General features: G+C 42.7%; 2 protein-coding genes across 2 annotated transcripts in view; one reads left to right on the top strand and one right to left on the bottom strand.

Annotated features, from left to right (window-relative positions):
• Nucleotides 1–355: 355 nt before the first annotated feature.
• Nucleotides 356–10,319, bottom strand: ARPC5 (actin related protein 2/3 complex subunit 5). The gene is made up of 4 exons (XM_006143871.2): nt 10,088–10,319; nt 6,992–7,064; nt 4,596–4,772; nt 356–926 (listed from the first exon to the last, which is right to left on the bottom strand). Exons 1-4 carry the CDS (start codon nt 10,228–10,230, stop codon nt 864–866), a joined length of 456 nt encoding a protein of 151 aa, XP_006143933.1. The 5' UTR covers nt 10,231–10,319; the 3' UTR covers nt 356–863.
• A 251-nt stretch (nt 10,320–10,570) lies between these two features.
• RGL1 (ral guanine nucleotide dissociation stimulator like 1) overlaps nt 10,571–16,665 on the top strand; it is a 370,662-nt gene continuing 364,567 nt past the window's right edge. Inside the window, 1 exon segment of the mRNA XM_014586063.2 lies at nt 10,571–10,957. The gene's annotated coding sequence lies outside the window, so the exon portion shown is untranslated.

The raw sequence follows: 16,665 nt of genomic DNA, 5'->3' as shown, positions 1-16,665 counted from the left end.
TGAAGACATTTATAGGGCATATTAAATATTAGTTGTACACCTCATAATGTCTAAGGCAGCTGCTATATTTCAAAAGAAAGTAGTATTTCATTCGGAGCTGCCCAGAGCTTGATGACATAGGTTTCCACATCCTTTCTGAATTGGAGTAGTTCCCCAAACAGAGTCAGGTTAGTACAACAAAAGTTTCGTGTTCATACCAAACAGACTCTGATATTTTACAGACTCACTTGTATAGAGCAAGACTCCTTGCTCTGGACCCTGGGTAACCACAAAGGAATCGAGAGGCCATGATTTCCGGACGCTGAGCGCAGCAAAGTAACATGGAGGCAGGCAGAGACATGGCTGGAACCTGACAGCGTGTTCATTTACCGCTCGGTCCCAAAGCAGGTTTTGCTTAAATAAGGGAAGTATGGTCCAGTTTTGCAACGTTAGTAGCTGCCAGTCTCTCATAATTAAAAAAAAGTTACTTCCTGACTAGCAACGAGTTTGGAAACTGGCCTCAAATTATGATCAAATCTCTCAGTATTAGTTAAGAATAATACAAAACACAAACCCGGCCAATAGGGGTTAAAATTGCACAATTAACCTCGAATGTAAATTATACTATATACAGTCTGGTATGCGTATCATTAAAATGGGTTTGAGAGGATGAAACTGTCTTATTGAAACATAATTTCCTCTTTATCATCCCAATTTTTGTTAAAGGAAAACTGTTATGTCATTTTCTTTACAGGTATGAAAAAGGAAGCAAGAAGGCAAAGCTGAGAGACACAGATGCTACCCACAGGGCAGCGGTGGCATTTGGTTGTTTTGGTCTTTGAACCAGCGACTCCCACTCCCCGGCACATCCAGTTCCTGCTGGACTACACGGTTTTCCTTGCAGTCAAGACACGAACAATGGACCCTACTCCTCCAGCAGCAAGTGCCTAAAAAAACAAACCAAAATGTAAATGCTGACAGAATCATCAGGTCAATTCTCATATTAAGTAAAGCATTTCTTACAGGAGGACAGTGGGAGGCCAGCCCTGTGGCCTGGTTAATGGAGGCGGATCCCACGTGGGCTTTATTAGGCAGGTGGTTAAGGGACCCATGTCCCTCTGGGGGTGTATTCTCCCCATCTCAGTTTCTTTGGTACACATGTGCACTCTGGCAATGAAAGAAAATAATAAAAACTGTAGCTGCACACATTCTTTTTTTTTTTTTTTTTTTTTAATTTGCTGGAGGATCTATGCACTCACCAGAGTGAGTGAGAACACACAGGCAGAGGGAAAGCATCCCCTCAAGGGATGCTTCTCCATTTCACCATCCTGCTACAATCTTGGGCACACATGGCTCATAGGCTGGGATTCAAATGGTGGTTGGCCATGTGGGATCGGACTCTTAACCACTAGGCTTCAGGCCTGGCTCTGGCTACAGATTTTGCACTCATTAATTAAGTACCTCATGAGCATCTAGTATGCACCAGTGACACCCGGGATTTAGTCATGAACAGAACCTTCGCCATTCCCTGACTTCATGAGCTTACATTTATGAGAACAGTCTAACATTCTAGAATACTGTTTTTAAACAATATTATTTTTTAAGAATCAGCAGCACATTGTTCTTGCCTAAAATGTGCTCAAATACAAATTCAGATTATCTTTCATCTCTTGTTCTCACTACACAGTGAAGAAGAAATTCAAACTGGGATCAACTCCCCCAACTTCCACTTAGATTAGTAAGAGTACATCAGATTTTTTTTCCCCAAGGTAAGAAGATATTATTTAATATTTGGGAATTTGACTTTAGAACTTTTGACTCTAACTTGAAAAGTCACGATTAAGTACTATATAGCTTCTCTGGTCTAGTGAGGAGACAGAAATATAAACAAATAACTTCAATACATGGCATGAAATGTCAGTTATGCTTAAGGTGCTATGAAAACATGGAGGGGGACATATACCCAGCCTGCCAGCACAGGGGAATGTTTCGGGTAAGGCTCCCTGGAGGAAAATACTCATTAAATAGGTGAGCAGTGGACAGACTAACACCAGAAAGTTATGAGCAAATGATGGACATGTGAAATGCTATGGTGCATTCAGGGAAAAGGCTGGCACTGCTATAGCCCAAGGGGAAGAATGACAGGAGGATGAAGCCAGACTTGAGCACTTGGATTGTACTCTGCAGAGGAAGGACAAAGGCGGATGTGGATTTTAAAGGGCTCATTCTGGTGGCTGGGTGAACAGATTTGAGGGAGGCAAAACTGGGAGTTTAGGAAGCTACGGTAACAACCTAGAAGAGCGCCCTGAACAGCTGCACTGGAGATACACTTGAGAAGTACTTAGGAGATAAAGATGGGCAAAAACGAATGGCTGCTGTTAGGAAGAAATGGAGACTCAACACCTCAGTTTCCCTATCTACCAAGGAGGATTAAGAGCTCTCCTCTGTAGTGTTTTTATGAGGTTAAAATGGGTTAGTATTTATAAAGTCCCTGGACCGAGAGTCTGGGATAAAGAGGTGCTTTGTCGGGATAAAGAGGTGCTTGATCAAGGCCCCCATGATTCTGCAGCTTTATTGGAACCAGGCTGCCTGATGTTAAACACTGGCTCGTCATTTCTAGATTGAAGATGATAAAGTTGTTCATCTACCTCATGTGGTTACTGTGAGCATTAAATAAAACAAATACTACAGGGCCTGGCAAATAGAAAGCAATACATGAATAGGGGGAGCATATAAATTAATGTCCAAATTAGTATCCTTCAGAGTTAAAGTTCTATTCATAATCATGATGTGACACCAGGCACGAACTGAGGCTCTGAGGCTGCCTTGGGAAAACTGCAAGGAATGGTTAAGGTGTCCATAATGCCAGCTGTTTTTTTTTGGAGAGGTTTTTGCTATAGGGCACGTGCACTTGCCAGAAAGACAGAGAGATGGAGAGAGACAGAAAGCGAGAAATCACCCCCAACAGGGGATGGCCATGCCACAATCCTTTCTCCTCTATTCTCTCGGGATCTTGGGCGTGCACGCACACGCGCCCACCTGGCGTGAGTTTAAGCCACCAGGTCCGGGACAAACCACGGTTGACTACATGGGAGTTCAACGACATAGCCATTATGCCAACTGCTGGTCCCAGCTTTTTTTGATAGTATGTGAGAGATAAAGTGATTTGATCAAGCGTAAACAAGTTTTTAACGTGTGGGTGTTTCCATGCAAATACATGTTAAGACAGCATTCGGCAGTTTCTGAAAAACTGAGACTAGTTATAATGTCAGGGAATGTACACCTTACCTGTGCGTTGGTTCTATTTAAATATTATTGTTTGTATCAATAAGAGTTGGATATTAATGATAACCTTATTAGCTTTTTCTTTTGACAGTTTTTTGCTATTGGGCATGTGTGCTCGCCAGAGAAAGAGAGAGAGAGAGAAAGAGAGAGAGAGAGAGAAAGAGAGAGAGAGAGAGAGAGGAGTGTCAAAGTGAGAAATGCCCCAGCCCCATGGGGGATGGTCACACTGCAATCCTTTCTCTTCCCTTCTCCTCTTGGGATGTTGGACACGCATGCACATGCACCCGGCATTAATTTTAAGCCACCAAACTGCGGTCGACTATGTGGGAGTCCAGTGACGTAACCACTGCACTCTCTGCTGGCCCCAACCATACTAGCTTTTTATTATTTTAATGAATTATTTTATTTAACTTTATTTTATTTATTTAAATTTGACCAGAAAGAGAAAGGGACAGAGAAAGCAAGCCGCCAGGTCTAGGACTCAAACTGCAATTGATCATGTGGGAGCCCAGTGCCCTTAACCACCACACAACCTGCGGGCCCCACTTACTAGCTTTTTAAATGAAGCTCAGAATTCCTTCTATCTGTCTTTTCTGGTGGCTGGCATACCAGCACCTGCTTACACTGAAAAATGTAATGCATGAAAACATAAAAAATTTAAGAATTCTTATTTTCTCTCCCCACTGTCCCACTTTCTTTTTAAAACAGTTGTGGTACAATATAACATAAAATTTGCCATGTTAACCATGTTAAGTGTAAAATTCAGTGGCACTAATTACACTTAGTTATCACCATTATATATTTCCCCAACTTTTCTACACCTCAAACATACTAAACATTAATGCCCTGTTTCCCCCTTCCTCCAGTTTCTCTGAATTTGTCTATTGTAGATTTTTCATAAAAGTGAAATTACAAAACACTTTTGTGTTTCTTTTGTGTCTGGCATATTACACCCAGTATACTGTTTTCAAGGGTCACCGTATTGCAGCACATATCAGAACCCCACTCCCTTCGATGGTTGAATGTTTCAGTGTATATATGTACATTTTACCTGTTCATCTGTTGATGGACTCTCGGTTATTTCCACCTATACTTTGTAAAATAATTCTTGTTTTTTTTTTATTGCTCATTTTCTTTTGTAGAGAAATACTAATTACTGAATAAATATGTGTTGCAAATCAGGATCTCTTAAATCTGAACTTTCATGCATTTTATTTGTATTACCAGAGATGTATAATCAATTTAAAACAGTTCTCTATGTGACAGAATCATCATTATCATTCTCTATTAGAAAGGAACCAGATCTATTGACTTAAATAGTGATAGCTTACCTTTTCATGCCATTGCAATAACACAGCACTGCTGTTGTCAGAGGGGCTCTCAAAGCCTTTATAAATATACTTCATTAGGAGATCCACACCATTCTTGTCCAAAGACTGAACAGCCTTTTCAATATCATTAGCTTTAAAAGAGATGAGTACCTTCAAGACAATGCTGCCTGCTCGATCCTAGGGTAAAGCAACACAACATGTAGACATGTGAGTTCCAGGGGAGGGGTGGTTGCAATTTTAGAAAGGTCAGGCTGAGAAGGCGACATGTGAGCAAAGACCTGAAGGTAAGTAAGGAGACCTTGGGGATGTCCGAGAAAGTGTTTCAGACAGAGCAAAGAACGAGTGCTGTTAGTGTGTGTTCAGTGTTCAAGAACAGCAAAAGGACACCATGTAGCTGAAGCAGAGTGGAGGGACAACATCAGGAGAGGAAGTCAGAGAGCCCATGGGGGGACTGACCATGGAAGGCCTGCAGGCCATCGTTAAGAACTTTGGGTTTTACTCTGAAAGATGTAAGACATTGGAATGGTTTGAAAGTGGTGACATAATGTGATTCACATTTGGACAGTGTCATTTTGGCATCTATGCTGGGAACTGATGGAGGCTGGGGGCACGGGAAAAGCAGGAAATCAGGAAGGAACTGCAGTAATACAGGCTGGCTGTGGCTGGCACAGCAGCAGTGACAGTCTCAGGGAAAAGTGGACAGACGCTGGATATAACTGGTGATAGCGCTGCTCAATCTGCTAACAGATGGATATGAAAATTTAACAATTTATTAAAACGGATTTTAGCTCCTGATCTTTTAAAAAACCCAACAGAACAAGGAGACTGAGCAGTTCTCCCTTGAATTATCTTCCTGAAACAACTAAAAAAAAAACCCCATTAATTTGAAATTTTAAGAACGCTTACTTTAGGTTTTTTAATCTATGGTCAAGTGACTATAGCCATGAGACAGAATGTTTGTTTATAATGACCCTTCTTCTTTGGCAAAGGCTGTTTTCTAAGCAGTTATTTTCTTATTAATCCAGTCAAGTAGAGGGAACACTTACTTGACCCTTTTAACAATTTGTTTCTCTCTGTTCAACCCTAAGTGATACCTTAGGCATTCCTACTGGTCAGGATTTTATAGAATGTCTCTACCACCTATTGTTATCTTCAGTTTAAAGACTATGCAATTACTGAAATTAGAAAAATATCTTTGTATCCAAAGTTATAACCTCCCACCCACAAGCTGTGATAAATCACCCACATAAAGGCAGAAGGTGGTAAAACTGAAATTTCAATGACATTCCTTACCACTTTTAAAAACCAAATAAATTTCTCTTATAAAAAATTATGTTGCCAAGATAATTATTATGCATGTACCCAAGGAGATCCCTGAGGCTCCTAGGATGTATGAACAGCAACTGACAGAGGGGTTGCTCTGGGCTCCATTGTAAATAATAAATACTAAGAGGTTCTTAAGAATCAGTAAAAGGACCGCTAGGGACCACAACTACAAACTTTTATAAAGGGCAATTTGGCAATAACACATGTCTCAAAGGCCTTTAAAAATGTGCACTCTTTGATCTAGTGGTTCACTTTTCAGAATTTATTCAAAGGAAATAATAAAGCATTTACCAAAAACTGTTCATTTCAGTCCTGTTTATATCAGGAAAAAGTCAATCTAAATACATGACAAAAGGAGCTTAGTTATATATAAACTGTGGACGTTAAACTCTGCCAGCAGTCAGCAACACCAGAAAGGAGTAACTGTTCTCTCCGGATGTTGAGGTCATGGATGAGTACCTTTCTATTCCCTCATATAGCTGAGCTTCCTAGAATATTTTAATATTTGTATAATGCAAAACAAAATCTTTCAAAAGCCAAGTAGAATCTGCTTATAGTTGTAAAAATGTTATTCTTGAAGCCTTTGCTCATATTTGGTCCAAGTGATCTCCTTTAAACCCCTCCTCCCCCCAGAAATGATTTCTCTAGCATTTGAATTTACTGTGGTTATCTTGCAGCATTATCTTAACTCTACACTTATGCCTAAGAAATTTTTTTCTTTCTTCTTTAAAATTTAACTTTTATTTATTCATTCATTTATTTTAATTTGACCAGAGAGAGAGAGACAGAGCGAGCAAGAGAGGGAGAGTGAAGAAGCAAGCCTCCAGGGCCAGTACTCAAACCGTTGGTCACGTGAGAGGGTCCAGCGCCTTAACCACCACGCCACCTGCTAGCCCCGACTATGAAATTTTTACCTATCAAAGTACGTGGTAATGCCTCTATGGCCAAAAGAGGAAGTAGTTAAAATGTTGATTTTTATGAAACTTTTAGAGGATTTTAGTAAGCATCATAACGTATCAGAAGACCTATCAGAAGACGTATCAGAACACTGCATTACAGTCTTGACTTACCTTCACTGCCTGACTCTTGGTGTTGATAGGGGGGTTTTTCAGAGCAGCCTGTAGGGCAGCTGTCATGTTTCCTGTGGTAGAGGTTAAGGGATTAACGCCAAGAGCAGCCCCTGGGACAGCATTACAACCACCAGGAACTGCTGGTTCTTAACACTTGACTTTGTGCATAAAAAAACCAGTTACTGTGGTGACCATGTTCAATATTGGGAACTTAGTGTGTCGATTTCTAAGATGCCAATCAAAGGTGAAATACTAAAAGCAAAGGAACATTAGAATTTTTTTAAAGAAATAAAACAAAGACCATTTCATTCTTGATTTTATCAAACATGGTATTAAATCCCTAAAATATATGTCATAATTATTAGGCTCCCAGTTGGAACAGTCTATCATCAACCAAATATCTTTTTATGTGATTCTAACTGGAAAAATTAAGATCAAGTTTTGCTAGAACTATAATCTATATTAACTGAAATGCTGGTAAAAAGAAAAAAGTTGATAAATTACTCTAGCAATCGAAATGATATACACCAGCAACTTCTTTTTTTGAGAGGTTTTTCGCTATAGGGCGCGTGCACTTGCCAGAAAGACAAAGAGAGACAGAGAGACAGAAAGCGAGAAATCACCCCCCTGGGGTGATGGTCACGCCGCACTCCCTTCTCCTCCATTCTCCTCTCGGGATCTTGGGCCCGCACGCACATGTGCCCGGCGTGTTTTAAGCCACCGGGTCCAGGACATGAACCACGGTCGACTACGTGGGAATCCAGCGACATAGCCATTACGCTAACTGCTGGTCCCACACCAGCAACTTCTTAAACCAGGTTGAAGATTCCTAACTTAACTTAAAAATTGGAAATCAGGGACCAGTAGTTGGCGTAATGGCTATGTTGCTGGACTCCCATCTAGTTGACCATGGTTCGAGTCCTGGACCTGGTGGCTTAAGCGCACGAGAATGGAGATGGGATTGCGGTGTGGCCATCCCCCTTGGGGGGTGATTTCTTGCTTTCTGTCTCTCTGTCTCTCTTTGTCTTTCTGGCAAGTGCACGCGCCCTATAGCGAAAACCTCTCAAAAAAAAAATTGGAAATCAGAGATGCTGAAAACAAACAAACAAACCACACTCCAAAACTGAAATCTTCAGAATGCCAACATGATGCCACAGTGGAAAATTCTACACTTCACCTCGTGTGACTGGTCACAGTCAAAAAGAAATACTGTATAAAATTACCAAGTTACCTTCAGGTTATTTGTATAAGTGGCATTGAAGGACAAGTGATTTTTTGGTGTTTAGACTCAGGTCTGATCCCTAGGTTAGCTCATTATGCGTATGTAGATATTCCAAAATCTGAAAAAAATCTGGAATTCTGAACATTTCTAGTTCCAGCATTTCAGGTAAGGGACATTCAATCTGTATGGATGGAAATAGTCATTACAGAAAATGACCCTTAGGTGGCAGCTTCATTTTTGTTTTCGATATTTTCTTCTGTAATTCATAAAGGTTATTCAAACTGTGTTAGACCATACCTGTTCAGTCTCTCTTTGAAACCACCAGTGAGTTAGCAAGAATCAGAAACCGAAGGCCAATCAGACTGTCAGAATGAACAGTCATTCCCCTAAAAGGAAAACCACAGAGTTCACTTGTTCCTCCATCTCTAGGACCCCATCCGGGCTAACTCTTCAGGTTTTAACAAGAGTAAGAGACAGCATCTTTAGACTTCCAGATGAACTCATTAAAAAACAGATCCACAGATAGGAACACAGCAGCATCATTTAAGAGACATCTCAAATGATCTGAAATGTTTCACAAAGTATCACTTACACATCATAAATCATGCTTTTTAGAAAGAATAATGGTCACCATTTCTGAAAAAAATAAGGTCTGACCAAAAAAAAAAAAACCTCTATAGTAACAAGCTGTTTCAAAATTGCATGGACTTCTAGAAAAGCAAGTCATTTGTAGACTGGCTCATTTTTGAGACAAAAAACATTTAAAGAGCATTTAAATAATACAAGGCTGTATAACAGCTGACTGTTGTGGAAACTAAAGGAGTATCTATCTATTGATAAATATTTAATGCTGTATTTAGGTGCTGTTAAGCAAGATATAGTTGCTACCAGATAATATTTTCCTACTATAATTTAATGGAGCACTGATGAGCAAAGAACCTCACTGCCTTCCTTATGGATACACCCTAGAATAATCAGAAATACCCAAGGATCCAATAATGGAGATTTTCTAAAACCACAGCTTTATTCTTAGCAACATTTACATTTTCTTAAAAAAAAAAAAAAACCCAAACTGATGCTAATATTAAAGTTATAAATATTCAAATATGCAAAAATCAGAAACCAGGAACTGACAGCCATATTTTAACCAAAATGGTTAACAATCTTCAGGATGACAAAATGATTCCGCTTTATACAAATGACTCAACTTCTATTTTATTCACTGGGGTTTATCTGAAATATTTCCAAGGATTCTCCACATGCACTGCCTGTTTTTTACCTATTGTCCCGTTCTAAGCAGATCAAAGGCTCCAAGCTTCCTTCTTTGGAATTTTGGCTGTGTCTGTATTCATTCCTTTCCCCGGGATAAAGACATTTTGTGCAACCTATATTTTGCCAAATCTATTTCTCGTAAAATAAAAGCAAAAAGGCCATGGCTGAAAGCACAGAGGGCCTCAATTTGCGACCTGCCCCTTTCTCTCCTAGCAAGGAATAAACTGTCCTAACGTATCAAAAACAACAGAAACAATCACAAGAAACACACCCGTCCCCCCAATCAGAAATTTTTGGAGCCAGTAAATCGAGTTCTGGGGAGTGAAACTTCGGCGCCTGCACGGTCCCAAGACCAACCCGACCCTGGCGGGCGAGGGCGCGGCCGGTCCCCGGCTCAGCCCGCGGCGCCACCTGAGGAATCCGCGGCGCGGAGGGCGCGGCTGGGGGACAAGGTTCCCGGGGAGGGACCCTGGGGTCTCCGAGGGCCTCGGCCAGAAACCCGAGAGCCCCCAGCCCGCTGAGGGCGGAACCCCGGGCACGGCAGGTGAGCGCCGGGCCGCCGAGGGCCGGCCCGCAGACCCCGGCAGCGAACTCAAGGATATTGCCGCAGGCAGGAGTCCACCTCGCCCTCGTCGGGCCCGGCCTGGCCGTCTCCCCCGTCCTCCTCGTCCACGAACTTGTTCTCGTCGTACTCATCCACGTCCACCTTCCGGAACCGGGCCGACGACACCGTGTTCTTCGACATCTCGCTCCGGACCGTGGCAAACGCCTTCTCGTCGTGCTACGTCTACCTCGGCAAGCCCAGCCCGGCAGCAGCCCGCGGCCCCACGCCCTACTTACTTCCCTCTTCCGCTCTGGGGCTTTGCGCGCCCGAAGCCGGGAGCGCGCAACACTCAGTGCGCAGGCGCGGACTCTCCGCAGGAAAGGGGCGGGGCTGGGCGAAGGAGGAGGGGGCGAGGGGGCGGGCACAGTGAGGGACCGCGGGCAGAGGTAGGAGGCGATTGGTCGTCGGCGTGCAGCACGTGATCCCTAGGGTTCCCATAGAAACGCTTTTCTGCGGTCCGGTCTAGGGGGTCTTAGGTTGGCGGCGATGGGCTCTGGGGGCGGGCGGCCTTGGCTTTTGCTGCCTCTCCCATCGCCGCCAACGACCTGTCACCAGAGTCCGGCGTAAGGTCCGCGAGCGGGACGTGCCGGTGTGGCGGGATGGACTGGCTGCCTGACCGCGTCCCCTGCATTCGGCAGGACTGTGAGGAGTGATGCGCGCGGACGCCCAGAGTCGTTCCAGTTGCCGGAGACCTCGCCTGGGACCGCGTGCTGACCGGGGCTGCGTTCTCGAGCCAGGGCCCGTTTCCTGGGCTTGGAACTGCGCGACACGTCCAGCGGGAGGTCCCCAAGGACAGAATCGAAAGGTCACATTTACCTGTCAGTGCTGAGTGACAGCATCACGACTGGACCCGCAGAGCCCAAACTCGGTAACGTTATCCATCCTGAGGGAGGGGAAGATGTCTGGGCAGGGTTTGGGATCGGGTGGTCCAACTGGGGTGAACTTGTACAATTTGGGGTAGGGTCAGTCGTTGACATCTTAAAATAAGTGATTGGAATAAGAACGGTAGAAAAGGGTGGGGGCGAGTTAGGCTTTCCGGTGCTGAGGGGACCCGGCATGTGTGAGAATGAATAGAAACCAGATCGCTAAGATTTACATTTGTGACTTAAGATGTATGTGATTCCGCTAGGCCAGCTTTTTATTAAACTCGACATGCCCATTTCGGAGTGCAGAGCTGTTCCTGAGCAGGGAAAGGCGCTGAGACCAAGGGGATGGTGCTGTCTCTGTGTATTACACTGGAGTGCAAATGTTTGCCTCATAAAATTGCTGTCGACATTTGGCTCGACACTGCTCAGATGCCGGTCTAGTTCAGAGCCTCCCAGTTTGCAGAATGCTGGCTGTTGTCCTGTCGAGGACCCGAATCCTGGGTTTCCTGCGCTGGATTGAACAGAGCTCTCGGCTTAGAAGCAGAACACTCTGGCTTCAGCCCTGACTCTTCCACTCTTAATCTGTTTGATTGAGGCATATTGCTTAAAATTCTGAGTCCAGTTTCCTCATCGCTATAGTGGGGCCAACATGTTCTTTACAAGATCATTATTAGGATTAAATACACAAAAGTATTCCAAAGCTCCAAAATGGGAAATAAGTGTGAAATGCATGCTACCTGCACCAGGGGTGTTGGTGCTGGTCTCCCAGATTACTCAGTAATACATTGTGTTTTATCTTTCCTTGGAAGAGATCACTAGATTCTGAAGGGCAGAGGCCGTCATGTTTCTTTCATATCTTCCTTCCATCTGACATAAAGCTAAGCATGCAAAAAGTACTCAATTCATGCTTCACGAATGAACGAAACGTGAAAAGGCAATGCAGTTTGAGAGTCACGTTGAGAATTCTGAATCAGAAATCTCAAAATCAAACATTTGTTGGATATATACATATATCTACATATGTGCATATATGTGTCTATGTATACATATGGATGTGTGTGTGTGTGTGTGTGTGTGTGTGTGTGTGTGTGTGTGTGTGTGTGTGTGTGTGTGTGTGTGTGTGTGTGTGTATGTATGACAGAGACCCCCAAAATGGAATGCATCTTCTTTTCTTGGGAAGAAGCAGTGTGGCATTTTCTCTCCAATTGAATCACCCGTGTAGAAGATATATCATTTAGGTGATTGAAATGACATTTCTGAGTTATATCTGAGGAAATGCACTGGTTAAAATGCTCCTAGGATTATCTTAAAATAGCACAGTAAAAATTTCTACCTGTTGGTAATATTTATTTTAAAAAGTCATATACCAAAGTATAAGATCATTACTATGGTATTATGTAACTTAGAATGAAGATGTGTTTTAATATTTTTTTCTGTTTCGATCTTTGGCTAACTTTAGTAAGAGATAACAGTATACTTCTTTAGAGGTTAAAGATGATTGAATTTTTTGTTCTTTTAAATTAAGATTTCCTTGGAAGAGAAAATTGAACATTAGAAGCACTGTTGAGAGCAAATGGAAACATGCATTCAAGAACTAATGGATCCCTTCTCTTACATTTCTATTCTCTTGCGCTGTCTTATTTAGGAAACTGTTTTGTTCTCTTATTTTAGAACTGGGAAAGAATCGGAGTAGAAAGTATCTTAAGGGAACAGTTGAGAAGAATTAAAAAACTCCATTGCTCATGGATGTAATTGTTTTTATTATTTATTTATTTATTTTGGAGAGGTTTTTGCCACAGGGCGCGTGTGCTTGTCAGAAAGACAGAAAGCGAGAAATCATCTGCCAAGGGGGATGGCCACACCGCAATCCCTTCTCCTCCATTCTCCTCTCGGGATCTTGGGCACGCATGCACACACGCCTGGCGCGAGTTTAAGCCACCGAGTCCAGGACTCGAACTGTCGACTACATGGGAGTTCAGCGACATAGCCATTACGCTAACTGCTGGTCCCTAATTGTTTTGATTTCTCAGAATTTTGCTCTGTACGTTGAATATGTTAAGTGTAATTAGCTGCTAGCCAAATAATGCATATTATATTTGAGATGTCAAAACATCCTTTCCCAGTACAGTGCATTTTTATTGTCTCACAATGATCTAAGTGCTTAGTGCACAGGTACTCAACATGTTCTATCTAATGAATTAGTGATCTGACAAGTTAAATTTGGACTTATTTCTTCCATAAGAGAGAGATAGAGAGATAAAGAGACAGGCAGCTGTACAGGGTCTTCACACTGCTATCCACCCTGCCAGCCTAGATCATAGGCAAGTGCATGTGCCCAGTGGTGTACAGGGAGGCCCCAGGGTTGAAACGCAGGACTGCCCCATGTGTGTTCAGCATCACAGAGTGCTTTACCATTGCTCTACTGTCTGGCTCAAATTTGGAATAATATTTAGAGACTTATTAGATATATACATGTACATGCATACATATATATATATTTAAAATACAAATGGACACATTAATTACCTTGCTACCTCTGTTAGCTAATAGTTAAAATCTTTCCAAAGCTATAGGAAAATGTGTGTGAGTGTACACAAAGAAACTTGTACTTAATTATCTTTTAACTAAGAAATACACATTATTTTACTTCCCTGCAAATTATACATTTTTTTTTTTTTGGGAGAGGTTTTCGCTATAGGGCGTGTGCGCTCGTCAGACAGACAGAGAGAGACAGAGAGACAGAAAGCGAGAAATCACTCCCCGGGGGGATGGTCATGCCGCAATCCCTTCTCCTCCATTCTCCACTTGGGATCTTGGGCACGCATGAGTTTTAAGCCACCGAGTCCAGGATGCGAACCATGGTTGACTACGTGGGAGTCCAGCGACATAGCCATTATGCTAACTGCTGGTTCCTGCAAATGATAAATTTTTAATGTTAACCATGATACTTAATTCATTCTAGTAATATTATTCTCCCATTTTAATTTTTCAAATTTAAATTTTACCCCTGAAATAAAAGATCTTTAATATTTTGGGACCAGCTGATGGTGTAATGGTTACATCACTGAACTCTCACATAGTTGACCATGGTTCAAGTCCTGGGCCTGGTGGTTTAAAACTCTCATTGGGCATGTGTTTGTACATGCCCAAACTCCTGAGAGGAGAATGGAGGAGAAGGAATTAATTGTGGCATGGCCATTCCCCCTGGGGGGGTGATTTCTTGCTTTTTGTCTCTTTGTCTCTCTGGTGAGTGCATGTGCCCTATAGCAAAAACCTCTCTCTCTCTAAAAAAAGGAGATTTTATTTTATTTATCATTTAAATAATCTGGTTGGTTCAATACTAAAGCAAGATTGAATCTGAGCTTTCTCAAGGATAATGATACATATGTAGCTCCTTATTTTCTGTGACATTGCAAAGAGCCAAGGATCTTTTTAGTTGAAAAAAGAATTTAAGGGACCAGCAGTTAGCCTAATGGCTATGTTGCTGGACTCCCACGTAGTCAACTGTGGTTCGAGTCCCGGATCTGGTGGCTTGAACTCACGCTGGTCACATGTGCATGCGTGTCCAAGATCCCCAGAGGAGAATGGAGAAGAAGGGATTGCGGTGCGGCCATCCCCCCTGGGGGGTGATTTCTCGCTTTCTGTCTCTCCATCTCTCTCTGTCTTCCTGGCGAGCACACATGCCCTGTAGCAAAAATCTCCCCCGCTCCAAAAAAGAGAGAGAACTTAGAAAAACTGTCCCATAATAGTGCTTTCCTTTTTTAGAGTTTTTTTGCCTTAGGATGCGTGCCCTCATCAGAAACAGAGACAGTGAGAGGGGTGAGAGGGAAAGTAAGAAATCACCCCCCAGGGAGGATGGTCTCACTGCAATCCCTTCTCCTTTATCCTTCTCCTGGGATCTTGGGCACACATGCACACACACCTGGCGTGAGTTTTAAATCACTGGGTTTGGGACTTGAACCCTGGTTGACCATGTGGGAGTCCAACAATATAACTGCTATGCTATCTGCTAGCCCCCCCATAATAGGTCTTAATTTTCAGATATTTCAAACCCAGTACTCTACATGCTATGTACTTTTTCCCAAACTTGTCACTAAATACTTAAAAAGCAAACAAAAAATCCTAGGACATTGACTCCTGAAGTATGGCACTGATGTTTTTATTCTTTCAAATAGAAGTAAACTCAGTGTTAATCAAATATATTAAGTATGTCTCACAAATATAAAATGAATGAGTAAATTTCAGTACTAGTGATGATTGAATACCGCTTTTTTTTTTTTGAGCGGTTTTGCTACAGGGCGCGTATGCTCACAGAGAGACAGAGAGAGACAGAAAGACAAGAAAGCAAGAAATCACCCCCCAGGGGGATGGCCACGTAGCAATCCCTTCTCCTCCATTCTCCTCTCAGGATCTTGGGCATGGACGCACATGCGCCCGGCGTGAGTTTAAGCCACCGGGTCTAGGACTTGAATCGCGGTCGACTACATGGGAGTTTAGCGACATAGCCATTACCCTTACTGCTGGTCCCTGAATACCGCTATTCTCTAGCAATGTAGTTACTGCAAAATTTTTTTAGCATGTTACCCATAGACTATGTTACGTTGTAATGCTCCTTCTAATACTCAAATCAGTTGGCTCCATGTTGAAACCATCATCATTTATTTGCTTATTTTTAAGCCATTCACTTTATTTATTTACTTATTTAAGGTTTTTTTTTTTTTGGTTTGTTTGTTTTTGCCACAAAGGTGTATGTGCTCACTGGAGAAAGACAGAGACTCACAGTGAGAGGGAAAGTGAGAAGTCATCCCCCAGGGGGAATGGCCACACTGCAATCCCTTCTCCTCCATTTTTCTCTTTGGATCTTGGGCAGGCTCACACATAGCTCGGTGTGATTTTCAAACCACTGGGTCCAGGACTCGAACTGTGTTCAACTATGTGGGAGTCTAGCACCTTAACCACCACTCCACCTGCTGATCCCATTCTTTATTACTGTTATTTTTAATTTTGTTATCAGGGACTTGTGCTTTCTGGAGAGATAAAGAAGCAAACTGAGAGAAGCAAATCACCCCTTCGGAGGATGGCTATGTGGCCATCTCTTCTCCTCTTAAGATTCTGGGCATGGGGACTAGTGGGTGGCATGGTGGTTAGGATGCTAGACACTCCCATATGACTGACCATGGTTTGAGTCCCAGACCTGGTGGCATGCCTTCTCTCTCCCTCTTTCTCTCTGTGTCATTCTCTGGTCAAATTAAAAAATAAATGAATGAATAAAGTTAAATAAATATTTCTTAAAAAAAAGATTTTGAGCATGCATATACACAAGCCCGGAGTATTTTTCAAGCTGTGGGATCCAGTACTTGAACCACTCAATTGATCCTGCGAGATCCTGTTGCCTTAATCTCTGCATCACCTGCTGGCCCTGTTTATTTATGTATTTTAATTTTAGTTTGCTATAGGGCACATGCACTCACTGGAGAGGCAGGGAGAGAGAGAGAGAGAAATAGAGAGCAGGGGAAAGTGAGAAGTCACTTCGTAGGGCAAATGGCGATGCCACAATCCCTTCTCTGTTCTCTTTCTTGGGATTTTGGGCATGTGTACACATGAGCCAGTGGGCTTTTCAAGCTCCCATGTCTGGGATTTGAACTATGCTGTCATCCATATGGGATCCAGCCGTGTTAACCACCACCCCACCAGCTGGCCCACCATCACC

This window comes from Tupaia chinensis, unplaced genomic scaffold (genome assembly GCF_000334495.1).
Source record: "Tupaia chinensis unplaced genomic scaffold, TupChi_1.0 Scaffold000112_1, whole genome shotgun sequence".
Classification (NCBI taxonomy): domain Eukaryota; kingdom Metazoa; phylum Chordata; class Mammalia; order Scandentia; family Tupaiidae; genus Tupaia; species Tupaia belangeri.
Note: the sequence above shows the minus strand (reverse complement) of the source record. Positions and strands in the feature narration are given on the sequence as shown.

What these genes read in the sequence shown, in the direction of transcription:
- ARPC5 (XM_006143871.2), bottom strand. Translation starts at nt 10,230, where the DNA reads ATGTCGAAGAACACGGTGTCGTCGGCCCGGTTCCGGAAGGTGGACGTG. An exon ending in GTGGACTCCTGCCTGCGGCA is followed by an intron (nt 7,065 to 10,087) that starts ATATCCTTGAGT and finishes AACCTCTACCAC; the next exon opens with AGGAAACATGACAGCTGCCC. An exon ending in CCAAGAGTCAGGCAGTGAAG is followed by an intron (nt 4,773 to 6,991) that starts GTAAGTCAAGAC and finishes GCTTTACCCTAG; the next exon opens with GATCGAGCAGGCAGCATTGT.